This window comes from Artemia franciscana, unplaced genomic scaffold (genome assembly GCF_032884065.1).
Source record: "Artemia franciscana unplaced genomic scaffold, ASM3288406v1 Scaffold_1013, whole genome shotgun sequence".
Classification (NCBI taxonomy): Eukaryota; Metazoa; Arthropoda; class Branchiopoda; order Anostraca; family Artemiidae; genus Artemia; species Artemia franciscana.
The window spans coordinates 118,237-142,381 of NW_027062723.1; the positions used below are offsets into that span (position 1 = coordinate 118,237).

Genomic DNA, 24,145 nt, shown 5'->3' on the forward strand with positions numbered 1-24,145 from the left:
ACAATTAGAACTGAACCAAACACACTAAAATTGGGCACAATTTCGCACGTACTAAAATTAGATTCGATTAGTCAAGTCTTAATTATCCTGGATCAATTTGATTTCTAATTAATTAAATAAAAAAAAACAAGTTTTTTTTTACTGAAAGTAAGGAGCAATATTAAAACCTAAAAGGTACAGAAATAATTACGTAATGAAGGGGTTCGCCCTCTCGTCAATACCCCGCTCTCTACGCTAGAGTTCGAATTTTGTTCCAATTCCTTAAGAATAACCCTTGAATCAAAAAGGCCGTTTAATTAGAATAAATTGCTCTTTTGAAAGTACTAAGAAAACTTTAGCGCAAGGAGCAAGGCACTGACGAGGGAGCAAACCCCTCATATAGGTAATAATTTCTGGTCGTTTTAAGTTTAAATGTTTTACCTTACTTTCAGTTAAAAAAAAAAACATTTTTTTTTTCTTGATGTCAAAAAAAAAATTCCACATTTTTGCAGATGGAAGCTTGAAACCTCTATAATACGGTTGTCTGATACATTGAATCTTATGGTGTGATTTTCATAAAGATTATATGACTTTTAGGGGGTATTTCCTCCTTTTTTCGGAAATAAAGCAAATCTTCTCAGGCTCGTAGCTTTTGGTGAGTAGGACTAAACTTGATGAAACTTGTATATTTAAAATCAACATAAAAATCTGATTCTTTTTATGTATCTATTGGTATCAAAATCCCTTTTTTAGAGTTTCAATTACTATTGAGCCGGGTCGTTCCTTACTTACAGTTCGTTACACCGAACTGTTTGATAAAATTGGATACAACTAATCCGAAATAAAATGTCGAATACTGAACTCTAGCGACAATCTTATTACAAATTAAATTACTGGAAAGATCTGTATCCCTGTAAGGCTTTTAAATTCAAGCCATAATAGGACTATTGGCTTGTAGCAGTCCTATTACAGCGATGTAAAATTGCTAAATATTCAGTTTTGCCTTGTTTCCCATTTCTTTTCGTCCAGTTTAAATCTCATGAAGGTTAGAAGGCAACGAGTATAACGATCTTTTTACTTACTTGGGGTGACGAAGCGGTACTTGAAGAACCAAATCTTCTGGAATATCGAAAAAATGCGCTTCTCCGTCACCAGCCTGAACTATGAGGGGTAATATATCTTGTCTCGTCCCTTTTCCAGCCCAACCAAGCTTTTGAGCAGCCTAAAAATAAAAAACGAATTATTAAGACTAAATAATTATAAAAGCAAAATATGACAAAGCACAAACTTTTTTCAGAAAACTTAACAAAATAGATGAATTTACAGAGAGGAAAGCTCGAGGTTGCAAAAAAAGTGACTTGTACAGAATTGCGAACGAACGGGATTGCCAAGAAGCAAAGGAATAGTTCAATATATAGCAATACTAAAAAACTTCGATTCTACGCCTCTGTTTAGCAGCATTTTTTTTTTCTAAATTGGCATTTATGATGTTATCAGTGAATCGACAGCGCTTATTAATACTTTCCTAGCCTATATCTCCACCCCCCCCCAAACAAAATCCAATAATAATTATAGTCGGCAAGCACTGCTAATCTACAGTCAGCTTAGTAGATTGCACGTGTTTAGTCTTTTTAATCAAAGCAGATAGCAATTTTTTGACGTGGGGTGAATACCCTTCGTCATTAAAGTTCACTATAATAAGAAAGAAAGAAAGAAAAAAGAATACAAAATAAAAAATAAGAAAAAATATAAAATAATAATAATGCAAAGGGGGCAGCAACCACACACCATGTGATACTGTAGGATTACACTCAAAAACCAACTAGAAATCAAAACTGAATTTAACTAGAACCAAATCTCCTCCAAAAGCAACAAAAAAGTTATTTTTTGTCTTTAGAGTTTTAATCTTCCTTGGTAGCAAGACACAAAAATTAGTTTAGAGTGAATTTAGAGATACAAAAATTATATTATAAAATATTTTTAATATTTTTGTTTTAATCTGAAGAGCTGAAGTTACCAACTTCTGCTAGAGAATTGTATCCCACTCAATAGCATTGCAAAAACTACTATAAATCTTTTTTTATTGTCAATATCTGGCAGTTAATAATTCAATAATCATATCTGCTATAATAAACTAACAATATAGCAATGTAAGAGCAGAAAATGGGCAACATTCATTTGACTGTTCAGGCTCGTAACTTGCTTTTCTATCCATAATCAGCTGCTTCACACTGCATACTAGTAGCTGAACCAATTATAAACATTAAAAATACAGGAAAAAAAATTTCAGCAGCGAAAATCAAATTGAAAGGGACAAAACACGCGTCACTTTGTTTTTTTTTTTTTTTTTTTTTTTTTTTTTTTTTTTTTTTTTTTTTTTTTTTTTTTTTTTTTTTTTTTTTTTTTTTTTTTTTTTTTACAGACCTGAGTCAGCTCCAAGTTAAAAGGATCTCCAAGAAGGGTACCATCAGGTTGTTTATAGCATCCATATCCAATCATAGTTGAATTCCACACACGAAAGTCACATCTTCCTTTTTGACGGGGTGGAAACACCGTTATTGCTGATCTTAAAGAGTAAAAGCCATGATTAAAAACTATTTAGCATAAATTTAATAAGAGAACAATAAAACATGAAAGGCGAGTAATAATTCCCAAATCCACCCTCAAAAGCTGTAAAACAGAAACAATGAAAATAAAGACAATACAATTACACCTGCTCACTATTGTAGTGACAAGGGAGAGTCTCATTTTTCAGTTTTTGATTCGTTGATTTTTTTTTTTAGTTTCAATCTTTATCGGTTTTTAATTCTCCCTTCTATTAAATTTTTTTTTCTGCCGCTATTTTGATTCCGCTTTATTAAACTTGGTATTGTTTTACATTTATTTGTTTCATCCGTGTTTTTTCTGATGTTTTCTGTTTCACAAGTGTCATTATTTGGCATCAGACACAAAAGACACCGAACAAGAACGCAAAAAATATATCAGGTCTTTTCAAGATGGAAATACATGGAATGTTAGCCCAAAAACACATTCTTAAAAGTAAAATGAGACCAGTTGTACTATTTCACGAAAAAAATAGGGAGGGGGCAATATATTTCAAAATGTAAGAAGTGGCTCACTTTTTTTTTATTCCAATTTTCTTTTTTTTGGGGGGGGGGGAATACCAAAAAGGTGTTTTTCAAAATCAAGAGCAGGGACAAACACTAGGGTCAAGAGCCTGAATTTACCTACAACCCATATTCCCCGATGCAGGCTGAAATCTTCAGGAATGTTTTAAAATAGTGGACCTAAAGTGCACTATTTTGGTCTTGTAAATCATAATCCTTCTTTAAATTTAGAGCCCTTCTGGTAGGGTTACGAACTGTCACTCCTAAATTACAAACACACAATTTCCTATTCATCTTCTGCTTTACAAAATCTCAAGAAGATATACAATGTGGTCTTGTGTATTCTGTGAAAAAACGAAAGTTTCAATTCTCCATACTCATACAGATTATTTCCGAGAGTAGATTATGAAAACGATCTTCACAGATACTCACAACCTTGTTTGGGGTGTTGGTACACATTGACACATTGAGAAAAAGGGATCTATATCCAAAGAAGCTATCACCAGAAATGCACAGGCTAGCAGTGCCGTCAGAAAGCTAAAAAAGACTTTGGAGATCTAGCACTTAATCCCAACGGCTTAAGCTTCTCATGTTGATAGAAGTTTTCTGCCCCTCCTCGACTCTACGCGTCACAAATATATCGTCTCAACCAAAAGGAAGAGAGAAGAATCTAGTTTTGAAAACGAGTGCCCCCGTCGACTGCTTGCGTCTCCCCGACTCACAAGATAATGAACAGGAACGCAATGAATATAAAAGGGTCAGTCATCTCTCATTAGGAACAAATGAAGGCGACGATGGAGTTACTTTGGATACGTGATGCGCATGAGTAATTCCACAATTCCCAAGCAGTCTGTCCTTAGCCAAGTCAAAGTAGTCAAGACTTTTGGCTACTCAAAAGCAACCTACGAAACGTTGCCTTACAACTGGTCTCTTTACAACCAGAGTGAGAAGAAAAAATAACAACCATTTTGGTCGTGTTTGACGTTACATCTGGACATTACTTTATATTGTTTGCTGAATCCTGTAAACGAGCATTCAGCAGAAGGATAAAATCTAGTTGTGATATTCGTTTAGTAAGAGACAAGTGAAATATCAGGCACCGTCATGTCCAGGTATCGCGACGAAAAAAGAGTAAATTTTACTTGTTTCCCGTGTACACAAGTTGGAAACTTAAGGGATTAAGGGTTCTTTTTTTCAATAGAAAAACCTCTATGTCTCGTACGAAAAATTTCCCTCGTGTTCCTTAGTCATGTCTTAGTCAATGTCCTAAACAGTCTAAACAGTTTTTTTTTTTCAAATTACAATCATATTGTAAAAGAGTTCAATTTCCAATGGTGAAATTCAATAGCAGATCGTCACAGATTATATTTTCAAATACACTACCCAGCTTAACTAGCTTTAAAATTTGATAGAGCCTCCGAAAGTACAGTTAACAAGACGATAATACCATAATAAATTTGAGAAGAAACACTTATAAAAGGGAGAAAATCTTACTGTAGAATTCCACCATTTGTGGCGTATTGTAGGTGGGTACACATGGCTTCAAACATTCCCTGTGCTGTACCAACATGACGACTATCGAATACCTAAAAGAGGGATGAGATTTGATGTAAACACCAACCAGAGGAGCAAATACAACTAACAACTAATTCATTTTTATAAACTTTGCTGCAAAACTACTCTGAAGCAATCTCTTGTACCTTTTTTCCATAAGCTGATTTGTAACCGAGATTGCCAAATGCAAACCTTCAAACTCGTCAGAACGAAAGAGGAAAAAAAGAACATACTACACACAAGTCTGGCCTTAAATGTTTACCGTTCACTCTTAACTTTCACTCCGTCAACACACAAAGCAAGATTGTTTGTGAACTGAACTTTGCAGTCCGTGTTGACGACAAAGCACCATAAAATATGTACCATACCAGTACTAATCTTATTTGAAGCTTTTTCAGCGCTTAATACTCAAGTTGAACACGTTATAAAATCTTGATATCTAAATAAAATTACGAAATTATACTGAAGTTAAGGCGTAAAAGATATTGCAGCCGCCACAAAAAAATGTATTGCACGACATGAATCTTCATAAATGTCACGGTAAAGTATCGTACAAGACGTGTGTATGGAATCTTACCAACAGAAGGCCCGTCATTTCAATAACAGTTTCTCATGAATTATAAAAAAAGAAAATATTTCTGCAAGATTTTCAAAATTTTCTAATCACTGTATTTTTTCCAAATGCAGGGCTAGCGTCTCAGAAAAGCTTAAATCCAAAAATTGTGATATCTGTTGGCTCAAATTATAACAAAGTAGAGGCTTTCCTAACTTTCAGTAACGAATTCAAGTTTCTTCTTTAAGTCTGACTTTGATATGCATGTTCGTTTTTTAAAGGTAAAATTTGTAATCACCTTATCATGTAAGTAATTCTAGAAAAAGGCACAGACAACTCAAACAAGTAATAAAAACAATATTCATTTAGATTAATGACATAAATGTCAGAATTAACTAACTAACCAACTAAAAAAAAACAAAAAAAAAAACGATAAGATAAAGATATTTAATTTCAAAAAACGTCTATCACAAGCTCAGAAGGACCGAATTCGCATTTCGGAGTCATAAAACCATTAAAAAAAAAAAAAAAAAAAAAAAAAAAAAAAAAAAAAAAAAAAAAAAAAAAAAAAAAAAAAAAAAAAAAAATAGTAGCACAACAACTAAAAAACTGGCTAAACAATGTCATAAATAACAAAATCAGAAAGTCAAAGCCATTCATTAGTTAAAAAAAAAAGAAAGACAAGAAAAATTAAGCTTTAAAATGGAAGAAAGTTAAAAAGGTAAGAACTAGAAAAGAACTAAAAAAGACTGAGATAAAACTAGCGGTGGAAAGGTTTAAAAGAGAACATATAAACAAATGAGAGGGAACGAAAGAATCAAACGAACACAAAACTTTGGTATCACAAGTACCAAAGAAAAAAGGGAAAACTAGCGGTTTATTTTATAAGTAATGAATGGGGAAAAGGTTTTTTCAGACCTAGATGTTAAGCAGCGAATGGAGGACAAGATACGAACGGATTCAGACACAGTGCATGGCAGGTGGTGTCTGGATAGGGAGTGTCTCTTGGGGAAAATATTTTCCTTAAGAAGGTTTATAAGAAAAAAAGTAATGGGAAGTAAAAGCGGATGTGATATTCCCGAATTGTCTCTGGACAGTAAAAGGTAGGATTTTCTCCTTTACCCAATCTCCAAGGAATCTTCATATAGTTTAGAGAACATAGGAGTAAGTGAAATAGGATGAACACCTTCAACACTAGGTTTTCCGCCTTTCTTATTCAAGGGGGTTATGAGACCCTGTTTCCAAATTTGCAGATACTGGCCAAACTCAGTAATCTCCTTGAAAATAACAGACAAGGGCTTTAAGTCTAAGTCACTGAAAGCACTAATAGGAAGAAAATGGATATCTAAAGGGCAACACTTGTTTTTTGTAGTTTCCCAATTTTTCTTTTGATATGAGACAGAGATATGGAGGGGAAAGCAGGTGGGAGAATATTAATGGGTAATTGATAAGACAATGCCAGAAGGCTCTGTACGATAGAAGCAAGGAACTTGTTAAGATTATTACCAGTAACTTCTGGGGATTCAGGTAATTTGAAATCAAGTTGGTATAGACTCCTACCACATAACTTTTTCTTACCTCGGAGTACCAAATTCTTAGTTTTTTGGTAAACAATTCTTTGACCTTGTTCTTGAAGTAGGATCAGGCAAATTTTACGTATTTATGTTGTATTACGTTTGTCACTGGAGGACTTTTTAAATCTTTTTTCTGGGAAAGAAATTATATATTTTTGCTTTAGCTTTTTGTGAAAGGTAGTGACTTTTTCATAAAGACCATGCAAAATTATAAATATCAGACCAATCCTCAGTATTCAACCACGTTTCAAAAGAAAAAAGGCCAGCATTTTGAAGAGGGTGGAAAGAGCCATAAGTTACTGAGAATGTATATTTGAAATTAAAAAGGGGGACAGGAGGAGGGGAAAATGATAACTCTTACCCAATGGAGGCAAAGCTGAGGGGGGACTGTAGAAATTATTCAGATAGTTAGCATGACATCTAGAGAGGAATTTCCCCTAGTTGTTGGTATTTTAACTATTTGCCTAACTTTTAGAGAGGAGCATATTGAATTCATCGTAAGTTCATTGGGATTACAAACCAGAAAAAGTCCTGCGCTTGGGTACTTAGAGACAACAAAATCAGCGCTGGTCTGCAACTGCTGGAGAAATTTGCGTTTTGCATCAACATTTTGGTTTGTCCAGTAATAGAAGAAAGCTATTGCAATGGATATTATAGGGACGGGGGAGTATTTTAGGTATAATACTTTGCCAAAGGATTTCATCGTACTCAGATAAATTAAGAACAGGAATAATTTTAGAAAAAAATATTTAAACTATTTTACTAATATCATATGTTAAAAATAAATGAAAGAAATGGTTTCCATTGATATTTATTTTAAAAGAGTTTGATCTGGTAAAATTTCAACAATGACATTTACAGATGGCAAAGCAGTAATTAGGTGTGTGAAGACTAGGTGGCAGATGAGCTTTTCCTTGGACAGAAATTTGTAGAAGCTGCTGGTCGAAAGGAAAATAAACGAGTCATCTCTTATTTATGATTAACTGAGACAAAATTATAAAACATTCTTTTGTTTGTTGGTTTTTCCTTTTTTTGGACTAAACCAGAATTTTGTGCATGCTTCCAAATCTAGCGTACCCCACCAGTTTTGGACACACAACTTTTATTTTTGAAACATTATTCTTATTCTTTTTCAGTCTTAACTCTTCCTCCCAGCTTATTCAATTGCACTAGGTAGTTTATTTAAGCGGTTACTTATTTAACATCACTAAAAGTTTAATATAAAAAATTAGCGGTAACTAGATCTTCTAGGGCTTCTATGAAATTTTTCGATGTTATTTTAGTCAGAGGAAGAAGAATTTGGAGGATACTGCATTTGAAAGAAAAGGACGGGGAGTTAATCAATGCTACACAATAGCCAATCATGCATATTTTATGGACGTTACAAAAAAAAAACTATTAAACGCTTTAAATTGGGCTTTAAGACTAGCTATGTGGACAAACTAAACTGTTCTTCCGCAAAGCAAGTCTATTTATCTTAAATTAATAAGTTTAAAACTGTGAATTGTACCTGTAGCTTTTTCCATTGGATACGTCCAGGACAACGTGGGGCATTCCTCCAGGCAACTGTAGCACCATATTTCAATTCTTCAGTTTTCATGATGTAACCATCTGATTCTTCGATCTGCGTTTTAATTTCGCTCCAACGGTTTAGATGCTCAGCAGATTCAAATCTAGCATGATGAGACCAAAGAATTTTAGTAGCCCCCACAAAGAGTAGAAATGCCACCACAGATAAGTAAATTGTAGACAAGGAAGATAAGTCAATATGCATTGTGATTACAGTTTCAGTACTTTTAAATGGTATCTTCTTTTTTTCTTATGGGAAAAATCACAAGTATGTAATTTGACGTTAATGACGTGAAAAACAGGGAATAAAAAAAATCAGTTATCGGTTATTTCCAAATCTATTAAATTTATTAAGCGACAAGTAAATGCTCGGAGAGCATGACTCTTCAAAAAAAGAAAAAAATATTTTTCAATATAGCCTGAAACTATCCTCTTTTTAAGATTCATCAATACTTATCAAGAATTCCTGTTGTCAATAGAGGCAAAAATAACCAAAAATGGCCCAAACAGCTACTTTGCAAAGTTTTAAAATTTACCATTTGAAAAGATGCGAGTACAAATTCAAAATATCACGTTTTAAATTAAATTAAATTACAAAGGAGGCATAGGCTTAGATTGAAAGTTAGTCATCTATGATGTATTCACCTTATTTTGTACTAGTGTGCCAAATAAGAACCTGGGAGCTTCAATATTAAATCAGATTTGCAAAAAAGGGTGCCAAGAACTTACACAAAAATAGTTCAATTAACAACACTATACTTAAAGACTTTCCAGCTATAGGGTGGGTGCAAATCGCATATAGGGCGAAACCCCAATTTTTCACAGAACTAGAAACTAAATTGCTTCTAAACTTTTTATTTCATTTAGACATGGAGGCATTTACAATCGAAGTGTTTCATTGCAATCAGTGGAAGGAGAATAGCAATTGTTGCAATCCTTTTTGGTAACAATCGCTTGTATGAGGTGTGCATGCAGCAGTCAGGTACACAAAACAGCCATATATTATTTGAATAACGATCTGCTAATGACAACTTTTCAACACAAAGAAGATTTGAAATTAGGGTAATTCATCGCTATACTTGCGAACGTTGGACAGAAAAGAAGAGCAGGGGTGCCTCCCTGAAACAATGGTTCCAAGTCTCAAACCCTTTTTTCATTTCTCATTTCAGTTTTTATTCATTTATGGAATTCCACGGAGATAGTCAGGATCTCTGATCCTCCTTGTGCAAAAACGGCGGTAATGATTTCCCTTACACATTTTGTTCAGACAAAATATGTGCTGTAAAGAATAACAACCAAAGGGCACAACTTCAACATTTTTACAGCGTAATTTCAGGCGAAAGTCTTACCGGCTCCAATGCGCTTCCTCTATTTCACCCAATCTCCAGAAAGTTTCTATTTAAGAACATAAATTAATGTTTTTCTTTGAATGTCACAAATTCTATGTTCATTTGTGTTTTAATCGCAATCAGATGTGAAAGAAGACATTTTTTTTTTTTTTTTTTTTTTTTTTTTTTTTTTTTTTTTTTTTTTTTTTAGGGTCTTGAGCTCCACCAAAACGTCTTGAAAAAAGGAAATTAGCTTAATGTATTGTAGCTTAGTCGCTTAATTTATCAACTATTTGAAAACGGTTTTAAAATAATTTGTGTTTGTTAACAAGTCTATGAAAGGAGAAGATGTTGATCATTTGAACGGACAAAAAGTTAAATCAAAAGGAGTTATTTCTTCTGAAGAGATTAACTTACAACTTGCATATTATCATACTGGAATTATTAGATATAGCACCATTAGAATTTGTTCAAAGAGAAGGACAAGATGAAGCCATTGGAGTCAATAAAATGGGAGAGGCGATTACCCAATAGATTCTGAAAACACAGTTTTTGTTATTTTAAGCAAGAAATTAATAAAACAATAGCGTCTTACCTCCACCCTAGACTTTGATAGATACTATTTTTCTGTATATTCTAACAAAATAGAAAAAAAAACTTTACAATCCCCCCCTTCATTTTCATCGGTTGATATTCCTGTAAAAGAGACGTGAATGTACATACTATGAACAATTTTAGCTGATAATGGTAGTTTTAGCAAAGCCTGGCGACAATGAGTGAAGGTAGCCCCTTCATGACACCCCTATCGGCTGAGCAGATAATACTCGCTTCAAAGTAAGTGAGGGGGACCTGGAAGCTAGCTGAAATACCTAAATGTAAAAAAGTATGTTTAAAATCCTCAACAAACAGCCAACTCACGCATAGACATCCACATAGCAGATCAGTAATGACGCCAGCCAGCCCTTCATCCTATCCTTTTAAGATAAAAATAAATCCTAGATGGGTGTAAAATTCAAAAAAGTTTTCTTTTCTAACAATGAAATCATTTCTATACCTTAGTCCCCTATAGATATACCTTTGGGGATAACAAGACCCCACATAGCTCTTATAAAAGGGTCACAAGTTAAGCAATTTGCCCACTGTTCACACATATTTAGATTTACTACTATGTATCTTTTTGTGAATTAAAACTTGCCAAAAAAAAATTGTAAATTTTATTTATTAAGGTTACGAAAATCACACCCTATTTTTCATCAAAATTGCATTCTTTGCAATAACATAAATAAAAGATAATTCTGAACGTCTTTGTTCACTCCAATATATTCGAACGCGGTCAATAATTGTAGTGGCAGTTCTGGCCCCTCTTGCGCCTGGGGAAAAACCCTGATTAGAATTCTCCCTTTCTCCAAAACCTTGCAGCACAAATTCTAACAAAATTGCTACTTATTAGCAACAAAATTGATCAACGAAATTTTTATTTATTTAAATCTGACTTTTCTTACTTTACATGGGCAAATAAAAATCTCGGATTCAATTTCTTTATGTCCACTGCAAACCACGCCCTTTACTTTATTTCAATTAAAATGAAATTTTAAAAATCGCAAAATCTTTGTAACTCTTATATCATTCATTTGAAAGTTTACAACCCCCAAAATTTTTTCGCCCGGGGCAAGTGCCTCGTCTGTCCCGCTAAAACCACCTCTGGTAGAGTGGTAAGTATCAAATTAAAATAAAAGGCAAAAATTTAGCGAGATAGATGTGACTGGTTTTTACTGCATAACAGATTACATATTGGTGGTATGTTTGACACAGCTGGGCGTCAGACTATTGGACGTAAGAAAAAATAATTTGAAAATTAAAAACCCAACAGTAGAATATGTGTCCATGATAATAGCAGTACCGAAACCATAATAGGGCCAAAACAATTTTCCTTAGAAAAGTTTACATTAGGTTTTTTTAGGACTTTCATTCTTTCATGTTTATAAAATCCTAAGAAATCCTTTTCTTATGTATTTTATTGGAATGCACTTTGTTCATTCGTGTGGTCAATCATTCACTGGAGAATACAAATATTGTAAAAAAAAAGGTGCTGATTTCAAAAAGTTCGTGGCAACGAACAGTAAGTGAATATGGAGCGCATGCTAATAGTAACCGAGACTCGAAAATAGTAGTTTTGACAGTGGTACATACGTAGAAAAATTTTGATTTTTTTAGTGATCCTAAATATGCAATATTCATCAAGTTTCAGGTTACCCAAAAAACTCAAGAGCCTGAAAAAATTTACCTGATCTTCAGAAAAAGCGAAAAACACCAACAAAAGGGCAAGTGGTCTTGATGAAAATAATAAAACCAAATCAACATATCTGAGAACCCTGCAGCCCCAGTAGATACTTCAAGTTCTATGGTGTAAAATACAAAATTACGTTTTGTGTACATGGACACAGAAGTGTTTTTATATGTTTTTTTTTTTTTTTTTGTCTTCCCATTGGTAATCATCTCGAACCAATGGTCCCAGATTATCATTACATAAAAAAACAAGTTTCTTCAACTGAAAGTAAGTAGCAACATTAAAACTTAAAACGAACAAAAATTATTACGCATATGAAGAGGTTCACCCTCGTCAATACCTCGTTCTTTACAATAAAATTGGAATTTTGTTCCAACTGTTTAAGAATGACCCCTGAATCACAAAGGCCGTTTAATTAGAATAAATAGCTCTTTTGAAAGTAAAAAGAAAAATACTTTAGCAGGGGTGTCTGATACGGTGAATCTGACGGTGTGATTTGTATTAAGATTCTATGGCTTTTAAAGGGGGTGTTTCTCCTTTTTTCGAAAATGAGGTAAATTTTCTAAGGCTCGTAACTTTTTATGGGTAAAACCAAACTTGATGAAACTTACATATTTGAAATGAGCATACAAATTTAATTCTTTTGATGTATCTATCGGTATCAAAATTCCGTTTTTTAGACTTTCTGTTACTATTGAGCCGCGTCACTCCTTAACTACAGTTTGCTTCCAAGAATTGTTTGATCTTAGTCCCTTGGCGACATGGGCGACATGAAATTTTCATGTCGCCCATTTCTGGGGCGACATGAAAATTTCTTCAAGATTAAATAAATCAGTTTTATTGGTAAAAAAAACACAAATATTGCAAAGATTTTTGATATATCGTAAAAATTGCAAAGATAAAATTTATTAGGAATGATTTAGTATTGGATCTTTTTTTCGGTATATGATATGTTTGAATACAGATGACTAAAAACTTTGCGTTTGGGAGAGACCGAAATCCCTTTATTGAGGTTTTTTCACAGCACTCTCCCCTCCAAGGAGGGTGAAAAAAAAATCTTAAAGCAACGATAAGAAATTTTTCCATCGACTATGCAAAAGTGGGATAACTGGAGAAGCTTTCGAGGCTGTTGGTGGCATGAAATCAGTTTCATTTCTCAAGGAGAGATTGGCCTAAGAAAGACTCACATTAAAGAAGGAAAACAAATCGAACAACATTTGGCAACTGATGAAGATCTGACTGGGAAAATACAGGAGCGGGACTACCGTCTCCCATTTGGAATGAGGTTTTAACACTGTTAAAACATCTTTTTGAGGGAGCTTCGAAACATATTTTATAATGATGCCAGCATATATGCCAAAGGACTAGAATTTTGGAGGCTAATCTGCATCACTTTCAAGAAGCCGCCTATAATCTTGGAAAGTTGCTGGGAGAGACGCGGACAAGTATAGCAACGGCATAGGAGCCATGTACCATCACCAGAAAAATTATACAGAAGATCAGAGAGGCAGAACTCCATCTCCATTATGGGCTAATTACCACTTCAAGAGCATGCATTTATAATTCCAAAAAACTTGTGACCCTTTTATAAGGGCTATAACCAAAAGGCTTAACCAAAAGGGAAAAAAGAGATAATGCTAACCATATACGAAAAGCAACCCCAAAGAATGCTTCAGCAAACCAGCGACCTATAGTAAAGAGAAAAAAAAAAGGCTCCTGGAGCACCAAAAAGAAAGAGAGATTTTACTGATTTCGTAAAGCTGATCATCGTATGGGTCAGCAAAGGTGGTTGACAAACCCTCAAGGATGAAGATGTTGTCCTTCTTATGGAACCAAATATTATGGAAGACAATCTGAACTGTTCTCCTGATATTGTCTTGGTGAAATTAGAGGGCAGCATAACAAAGGAAAGATGCAAAGATGGCATCGTCGGTCAAGGAGGAGGTGAATAACTCAGGAGAGAGATGCTTAGCCTTAGCCCTAGGGTACATAACCCTGATAAGAAATTTCTCCATCTACTATGCAAAAGTGGGATAACTGGAGAAGCTGTCGAGGCTGTTGGTGGCATGAAATCAGTTTCATTTCTCAAGGAGAGATTGGCCAAAGAAAGACTCACATTAAAGAAGGAAAACAAATCGAACAACATGTGGCAACTGATGAAGATCTGACTGGGAAAATACAGGAGCGGGACTACCGTCTCCCATTTGGAATGAGGTTTTAACACTGTTAAAACATCTTTTTGAGGGAGCTTCAAAACATATTTTATATTGATGCCAGCATATATGCCAAAGGACTAGAATTTTGGAGGCTAATCTGCATCATTTTCAAGAAGCCGCCTATAATCTTGGAAAGTTGCTGGGAGAGACGCGGACATGTATAGCAACGGTATAGGAGCCATGTACCATCACCAGAAAAATTATACAGAAGATCAGAGAGGCAGAACTCCATCTCCATTATGGGCTAATTACCACTCCAAGAGCATGCATTTATTATTCCAAAAATGAAGATATAGTCAGGACGCCACGCTTGGCTATCACGCTTATTTCAAGAAGGGTGCACGACGGAATGGGGTTATTATGAAACACATACCAAAAGATAACCTAAAAAAATGCTGATACCGAAAACAAAAACTGCCCTTTAAAACAAGGGGGGAAGTCTTTTAAATTTGGATCTGAACTTCAGATTTCCCGAAAATCGTTATCTAGCGAGCAAAAGCCGCAAACGCCGGTTTCACAAGTCATTTTCCGGTGTTCTTTAGAAGAAAAAAGCAAGATTGGTTTTGTTTTGACTGCTGTTGCTTTAGTATCAAGACCGAATAAAGACAACAGAAGTGGAGAAAGAAGTTCCTGGCGATAGTTTTTGGTTAATTAAGTGGAGGTTGCATAGCATATGATGTTACTTGTGAGTAAGGCCTTTTTTGCATGTCATCACTTGGTCTCATTGAGTAATTTTTCTATTATCCAAAAAGTCTTGAGTGAAAGGGTATTCCTCTGAAGCTGAAATTAGAATTCTCTATGCTTAAGGCCCATATAATGTCAGTTTTCTTTTGCTCTCTTGATCCATGTCCAAACCATTTTGACTGGCAAACCAATAGCTGTATTTTTGGCACTTGCTCACCAGGAATCAGAACTGACACAAAGTTGGTCATGAACCTAAGTGGAAAGGATTTTCCTATCCACTACAAGGATTACATCCAGTCAGGCCATAATGAGATAGATATGAAATAAACAGACCATGCGATTCATAATTTAATCCTTTATCTGAATACAATAATCATTTCACATAATTTAGAAAATTCTGGAATTTTCAGTTACCAGAATTTGGAAAGCCTGATTTCGTTTTAATCTTCAGCTTTCTGGGAATTTGGGGTCTTGGGGAATACAGATGACTGAAAACTTTGCGTTTGGGAGAGACCGAAATTCCTTTACTGAGGTTTTTTCACAGCACTCTCCCCTCCAAGGAGGGGGAAAAAAATCTTAAAGCAACGTGTATGTTATCCCACCCCAACTATTGTTCATTGGTATTTTACGAATTAGGATTTTTTTGATAAAACATTGCATTGTCAGTGTTAATGTGTCTCATCTAGGACAAACTATAAATAAGAGACAAATAATACCAAATAATAATAAAGCGAATGAACAGACACCCAAGTTAACCTTCGATATAAAATCTTCAGTTGTCATGGCTGCAATATCAGCTTTTTTCTATAAATGAGTTTTATGTACCCGCCCAGTCGCAAGTGCTTTTTTGTATCTTTCTTTGGGCGTCTTCTTGGATACCAGGGGCGAGTTGCAGGAAAGGATCAGTAGCTGACAACCTGACTCAACCAAAAGGGAAAAAAGAGATAATGCTAACCATATACGAAAAGCAACCGTACAGAATGCTTCAGCAAACCAGCGACTTATAGTAAAGAGAAAAAAAAGGCTCCTGGAGCACCAAAAAGAAAGAGGGATTTTGCTGATTTCGTAAAGCTGATCATCGTATGGGTCAGCAAAGGTGGTTGACAAACCATCAAGGATGAAGATGTTGGCCTTCTTATGGAACCAAAGATTATGGAAGACAATCTGAACTGTTCTCCTGATATTGTCTTGGTGAAATTAGAGGGCAGCATAACAAAGGAAAGATGCAAAGATGGCATCGTCGGTCAAGGAGGAGGTGAATAACTCAGGAGAGAGATGCTTAGCCCTAGCCCTAGGATACATAACCCTGATAAAAAAATTTTCCATCGACTGTGCAAAAGTGGGATAACTGGAGAAGCTTTCGAGGCTGTTGGTGGCATGAAATCAGTTTCATTTCTCAAGGAGAGATTGGCCAAAGAAAGACTCACATTAAAGAAGGAAAACAAATCGAACAACATGTGGCAACTGATGAAGATCTGACTGGGAAAATACAGGAGCGGGACTACCGTCTCCCATTTGGAATGAGGTTTTAACACTGTTAAAACATCTTTTTGAGGGAGCTTCAAAACATATTTTATATTGATGCCAGCATATATGCCAAAGGACTAGAATTTTGGAGGCTAATCTGCATCATTTTCAAGAAGCCGCCTATAATCTTGGAAAGTTGCTGGGAGAGACGCGGACATGTATAGCAACGGTATAGGAGCCATGTACCATCACCAGATAAATTATACAGAAGATCAGAGAGGCAGAACTCCATCTCCATTATGGGCTAATTACCACTCCAAGAGCATGCATTTATTATTCCAAAAATGAAGATATAGTCAGGACGCCACGCTTGGCTATCACGCTTATTTCAAGAAGGGTGCACGACGGAATGGGGTTATTATGAAACACATACCAAAAGATAACCTAAAAAATGCTGATACCGAAAACAAAAACTGCCCTTTAAAACAAGGGGGGAAGTCTTTTAAATTTGGATCTGAACTTCAGATTTCCCGAAAATCGTTATCTAGCGAGCAAAAGCCGCAAACGCCGGTTTCACAAGTCATTTTCCGGTGTTCTTTAGAAGAAAAAAGCAAGATTGGTTTTGTTTTGACTGCTGTTGCTTTAGTATCAAGACCGAATAAAGACAACAGAAGTGGAGAAAGAAGTTCCTGGCGATAGTTTTTGGTTAATTAAGTGGAGGTTGCATAGCATATGATGTTACTTGTGAGTAAGGCCTTTTTTGCATGTCATCACTTGGTCTCATTGAGTAATTTTTCTATTATCCAAAAAGTCTTGAGTGAAAGGGTATTCCTCTGAAGCTGAAATTAGAATTCTCTATGCTTAAGGCCCATATAATGTCAGTTTTCTTTTGCTCTCTTGATCCATGTCCAAACCATTTTGACTGGCAAACCAATAGCTGTATTTTTGGCACTTGCTCACCAGGAATCAGAACTGACACAAAGTTGGTCATGAACCTAAGTGGAAAGGATTTTCCTATCCACTACAAGGATTACATCCAGTCAGGCCATAATGAGATAGATATGAAATAAACAGACCATGCGATTCATAATTTAATCCTTTATCTGAATACAATAATCATTTCACATAATTTAGAAAATTCTGGAATTTTCAGTTACCAGAATTTGGAAAGCCTGATTTCGTTTTAATCTTCAGCTTTCTGGGAATTTGGGGTCTTGGGGAATACAGATGACTGAAAACTTTGCGTTTGGGAGAGACCGAAATTCCTTTATTGAGGTTTTTTCACAGCACTCTCCCCTCCAAGGAGGGGGAAAAAAATCTTAAAGCAACGTGTATGTTATCCCACCCCAACTATTGTTCATTGGTATTTTACGAATTAGGATTTTTTTGATAAAACATTGCATTGTCAGTGTTAATGTGTCTCATCTAGGACAAACTATAAATAAGAGACAAATAATACCAAATAATAATAAAGCGAATGAACAGACACCCAAGTTAACCTTCGATATAAAATCTTCAGTTGTCATGGCTGCAATATCAGCTTTTTTCTATAAATGAGTTTTATGTACCCGCCCAGTCGCAAGTGCTTTTTTGTATCTTTCTTTGGGCGTCTTCTTGGATACCAGGGGCGAGTTGCAGGAAAGGATCAGTAGCTGACAACCTGACTCAACCAAAAGGGAAAAAAGAGATAATGCTAACCATATACGAAAAGCAACCGTACAGAATGCTTCAGCAAACCAGCGACCTATAGTAAAGAGAAAAAAAAGGCTCCTGGAGCACCAAAAAGAAAGAGGGATTTTGCTGATTTCGTAAAGCTGATCATCGTATGGGTCAGCAAAGGTGGTTGACAAACCATCAAGGATGAAGATGTTGGCCTTCTTATGGAACCAAAGATTATGGAAGACAATCTGAACTGTTCTCCTGATATTGTCTTGGTGAAATTAGAGGGCAGCATAACAAAGGAAAGATGCAAAGATGGCATCGTCGGTCAAGGAGGAGGTGAATAACTCAGGAGAGAGATGCTTAGCCCTAGCCCTAGGATACATAACCCTGATAAGAAATTTTTCCATCGACTGTGCAAAAGTGGGATAACTGGAGAAGCTTTCGAGGCTGTTGGTGGCATGAAATCAGTTTCATTTCTCAAGGAGAGATTGGCCTAAGAAAGACTCACATTAAAGAAGGAAAACAAATCGAACATTTGGCAACTGATGAAGATCTGACTGGGAAAATACAGGAGCGGGACTACCGTCTCCCATTTGGAATGAGGTTTTAACACTGTTAAAACATCTTTTTGAGGGAGCTTCGAAACATATTTTATAATGATGCCAGCATATATGCCAAAGGACTAGAATTTTGGAGGCTAATCTGCATCATTTTCAAGAAGCCGCCTATAATCTTGGAAAGTTGCTGGGAGAGACGCGGACAAGTATAGCAATGGCATAGGAGCCATGTACCATCACCAGAAAAATTATACAGAAGATCAGAGAGGCAGAACTCCATCTCCATTATGGGCTAATTACCATTCCAAGAGCATGCATTTATAATTCCAAAAAACTTGTGACCCTTTTATAAGGGCTATAACCAAAAGGCTTAACCAAAAGGGAAAAAAGAGATAATGCTAACCATATACGAAAGCAACCCCAAAGAATGCTTCAGCAAACCAGCGACCTATAGTAAAGAGAAAAAAAAAGGCTCCTGGAGCACGAAAAAGAAAGATAGATTTTACTGATTTCGTAAAGCTGATCATCGTATGGGTCAGCAAATGTGGTTGACAAACTCTCAAGGATGAAGATGTTGTCCTTCTTATGGAACCAAATATTATGGAAGACAATCTGAACTGTTCTCCTGATATTGTCTTGGTGAAATTAGAGGGCAGCATAACAAAGGAAAGATGCAAAGATGGCATCGTCGGTCAAGGAGGAGGTGAATAACTCAGGAGAGAGATGCTTAGCCTTAGCCCTAGGATACATAACCCTGATAAGAAATTTCTCCATCTACTATGCAAAAGTGGGATAACTGGAGAAGCTGTCGAGGCTGTTGGTGGCATGAAATCAGTTTCATTTCTCAAGGAGAGATTGGCCTAAGAAAGACTCACATTAAAGAAGGAAAACAAATCGAACAACATTTGGCAACTGATGAAGATCTGACTGGGAAAATACAGGAGCGGGACTACCGTCTCCCATTTGGAATGAGGTTTTAACACTGTTAAAACATCTTTTTGAGGGAGCTTCAAAACATATTTTATATTGATGCCAGCATATACGCCAAAGGACTAGAATTTTGGAGGCTAATCTGCATCATTTTCAAGAAGCCGCCTATAATCTTCGAAAGTTGCTGGGAGAGACGCGGACATGTATAGCAACGGTATAGGAGCCATGTACCATCACCAGAAAAATTATACAGAAGATCAGAGAGGCAGAACTCCATCTCCATTATGGGCTAATTACCACTCCAAGAGCATGCATTTATTATTCCAAAAATGAAGATATAGTCAGGACGCCACGCTTGGCTATCACGCTTATTTCAAGAAGGGTGCACGACGGTGAAACACATACCAAAACATAACCTAAAAAAATGCTGATACCGAAAACAAAACTGCCCTTTAAAACAAGGGGGGAAGTCTTTTAAATTTGGATCTGAACTTCAGATTTCCCGAAAATCGTTATCTAGCGAGCAAAAGCCGCAAACGCCGGTTTCACACGTCATTTTCCGGTGTTCTTTAGAAGAAAAAAGCAAGATTGGTTTTGTTTTGACTGCTGTTGCTTTAGTATCAAGACCGAATCAAGACAACAGAAGTGGAGAAAGAAGTTCCTGGCGATAGTTTTTGGTTAATTAAGTGGAGGTTGCATAGCATATGATGTTACTTGTGAGTAAGGCCTTTTTTGCATGTCATCACTTGGTCTCATTGAGTAATTTTTCTATTATCCAAAAAGTCTCGAGTGAAAGGATATTCCTCTGAAGCTGAAATTAGAATTCAGCTTCAATTAGGAATTGTGCAAAAACGGCAGTAATGATTTCCCTTACACATTTTGTTCAGACAAAATATGTGCTGTAAAGAATAACAACCAAAGGGCACAACTTCAACATTTTTACAGCGTAATTTCAGGCGAAAGTCTTACCGGCTCCAACGCGCTTCCTCTATTTCACCCAATCTCCAGAAAGTTTCTATTTAAGAACATAAATTAATGTTTTTCTTTGAATGTCACAAATCCTATGTTCATTTGTGTTGTAATCGAAATCAGATGTGAAAGAACTTTTTTTTTCTTTTTTTTTTTTTTTTCTTTTTTTTTTTTAGGGTCTTGAGCTCCACCAAAACGTCTTGAAAAAAGGAAATTAGCTTAATGTATTGTAGCTTAGTCGCTTAGAACTTTTTTTTTCTTTTTTTTTTTTTTTTTTAGGGTCTTGAGCTCCACCAAAACGTCTTGAAAAAAGGAAATTAGCTTAATGTATTTTAGCTTAGTCGCTTAATTTATCAACTATTTGAAAACGGTTTTAAAATAATTTGTGTTTGTTAACAAGTCTATGAAAAAAGAAGATGTTGATCATTTGAACGGACAAAAAGTTAAATCAAAAGGAATTATTTCTTCTGAAGAGATTAACTTACAACTTGCATATTATCATACTGGAATTATTAGATATAGCACCATTAGAATTTGTTCAAAGAGAAGGACAAGATGAAGCCAGTGGAGTCAATAAAATGGGAGAGGCAATTACCCAATAGATTCTGAAAACACAGTTTTTGTTATTTTAAGCAAGAAATTAATAAAACAATAGCGTCTTACCTCCACCCTAGACTTTGATAGATACTATTTTTCTGTATATTCTAACAAAATAGAAAAAAACTTTACAATCCCCCCCTTCATTTTCATCGATTGATATTCCTGTAAAACAGACGTGAATGTACATGCTATGAACAATTTTAGCTGATAATGGTAGTTTTAGTAAAGCCTGGCGACAATGAGTGAAGGTAGCCCCTTCATGACACCCCTATCGGCTGAGCAGATAATACTCGCTTCAAAGTAAGTGAGGGGGACCTGGAAGCTAGCTGAAATACCTAAATGTAAAAAAGTATGTTTAAAATCCTCAACAAACAGCCAACTCACGCATAGACACCCACATAGCAGATCAGTAATGACGCCAGCCAGCCCTTCATCCTATCCTTTTAAGATAAAAATAAATCCTAGATGGGTGTAAAATTCAAAAAAGTTTTGTTTTCTAACAATGAAATCATTTCTATACCTTAGTCCCCTATAGATATACCTCTGGGGATAACAAGACCCCACATAGCTCTTATAAAAGGGTCACAAGTTAAGCAATTTCCCCACTGTTCACACATATTTAGATTTACTACTATGTATCTTTTTGTGAATTAAAACTTGCCAAAAAAAATTGTAAATTTTATTTATTAAAGTTACGAAAATCACACCCTATTTTTCATCAAAATTGCATTCTTTGCAATAACATAAATAAAAGATAATTCTGAACGTCTTTGTTCACTCTAATATATTCGAACGCGGTCAATAATTGTAGTGGCAGTCCTGGCCCCTCTTGCACCTGGGGAAAAACCCTGATTAGAATTCTCCCTTTCTCCAAAACCTTGCAGCACAAATTCTAACAAAATTGCTACTTATTAGCAACAAAATTGATCAACGAAATTTTTATTTATTTAAATCTGACTTTTCTTACTTTACATGGGCAAATAAAAATCTCGGATTCAATTTCTTTATGTCCACTGCCATCCGCGCCCTTTACTTTATTTCAATTAAAATGAAATTTTAAAAATCGCAAAATCTTTGTAACTCTTATATCATTCATTTGAAAGTTTACACCCCCAAAAAATTTTTCGCCCGGGGCAAGTGCCTCGTCTGTCCCGCTAAAACCACCTCTGGTAGAGTGGTAAGTATCAAATTAAAATAAAAGGCAAAAATTTAGCGAGATAGATGTGACTGGTTTTTACTGCATAACAGATTACATATTGGTGGAATGTTTGACACAGCTGGGCGTCAGACTATTGGACGTAAGAAAAAATAATTTGAAAATTAAAAACCCAACAGTAGAATATGTGTCCATGATAATAGCAGTACCGAAACCATAATAGGGCCAAAACAATTTTCCTTAGGAAAGTTTACATTAGGTTTTTTTAGGACTTTCATTCTTTCATGTTTATAAAATCCTAAGAAATCCTTTTCTTATGTATTTTATTGGAATGCACTTTGTTCATTCGTTTGGTCAATCATTCACTGGAGAATGCAAATATTGTAAAAAAAAGGTGCTGATTTCAAAAAGTTCGTGGCAACGAACAGTAAGTGAATATGGAGCGCATGCTAATAGTAACCGAGACTCGAAAATAGTAGTTTTGACAGTGGTACATACGTAGAAAAATTTTGATTTTTTTAGTGATCCTAAATATGCAATATTCATCAAGTTTCAGGTTACCCAAAAAACTCAAGAGCCTGAAAATTTTACCTAATCTTCAGAAAAAGCGAAAAACACCAAGAAAAGGACAAGTGGTCTTGATGAAAATAATAAAGCCAAATCAACATATCTGAGAACCCTGCAGCCCCAGTAGATACTTCAAGTTCTAATGTGTAAAATACAAAATTACGTTTTGTGTACATGAACACAGAAGTGTTTTTATATGTTTTTTTTTTTTGTCTTCCCATTGGTAATCATCTCGAACCAATGGTCCCAGATTATCATTACATAAAAAAACAAGTTTCTTCAACTGAAAGTAAGTAGCAACATTAAAACTTAAAACGAACAAAAATTATTACACATATGAAGAGGTTCACCCTCGTCAATACCTCGTTCTTTACAATAAAATTGGAATTTTGTTCCAACTGTTTAAGAATGACCCCTGAATCACAAAGGCCGTTTAATTAGAATAAATAGCTCTTTTGAAAGTAAAAAGAAAAATACTTTAGCAGGGGTGTCTGATACGATGAATCTGACGGTGTGATTTGTATTAAGATTCTATGGCTTTTAAAGGGGGTGTTTCTCCTTTTTTCGAAAATGAGGTAAATTTTCTAAGGCTCGTAACTTTTTATGGGTAAGACCAAACTTGATGAAACTTACATATTTGAAATGAGCATACAAATTAAATTCTTTTGATGTATCTATCGGTATCAAAATTCCGTTTTTTAGACTTTCTGTTACTATTGAGCCGCGTCACTCCTTAACTACAGTTTGCTTCCAAGAATTGTTTGATCTTAGTCCTTGAATATATTAATTTATTTCTGGGGCGACATGAAAATTTCTTCAAGATTAAACAAATCAGTTTTATTGGTAAAAAAAACACAAATATTGCAAAGATTTTTGATATATCGTAAAAATTGCAAAGATAAAATTTATTAGGAATGATTTAGTATTGGATCTTTTTTTCGGTATATAATATATTTGAATACAGATGACTGAAAACTTTGCGTTTGGGAGAGACCGAAATTCCTTTATTGAGGTTTATTCACAGCACTCTCCCCTCCAAGGAGGGGGAAAAAAATCTTAAAGCAACGTGTATGTTATCCGACCCCAACTATTGTTCATTGGTATTTTACGAATTAGGATTTTTTTGATAAAACATTGCATTGTCAGTGTTAATGTGTCTCATCTAGGACAAACTATAAATAAGAGACAAATAATACCAAATAATAATAACGCGAATGAACAGACGCCCAAGTTAACCTTCGATATAAAATCTTCAGTTGTCATGGCTGCAATATCAGCTTTTTTCTATAAATGAGTTTTATGTACCCGCCCAGTCGCAAGTGCTTTTTTGTATCTTTCTTTGGGCGTCTTCTTGGATACCAGGGGCGAGTTGCAGGAAAGGATCAG

The 24,145-nt window shown here is 35.2% G+C and overlaps 1 protein-coding gene across 1 annotated transcript in view; it reads right to left on the minus strand.

Moving 5' to 3' along the window:
• Positions 1–735: 735 nt before the first annotated feature.
• Positions 736–24,145, minus strand: part of LOC136042288 (nitric oxide synthase-like) — a 33,860-nt gene continuing 10,450 nt past the window's right edge. The window contains exons 4-7 of the mRNA XM_065727241.1: positions 8,278–8,440; positions 4,581–4,672; positions 2,404–2,545; positions 736–1,201 (exon numbers count right to left, since the gene is read on the minus strand). Coding sequence (XP_065583313.1) covers positions 1,058–1,201; positions 2,404–2,545; positions 4,581–4,672; positions 8,278–8,440 — 541 coding nt within the window. The 3' untranslated portion in view covers positions 736–1,057. The remainder of the gene's footprint in view (positions 1,202–2,403; positions 2,546–4,580; positions 4,673–8,277; positions 8,441–24,145) is intronic.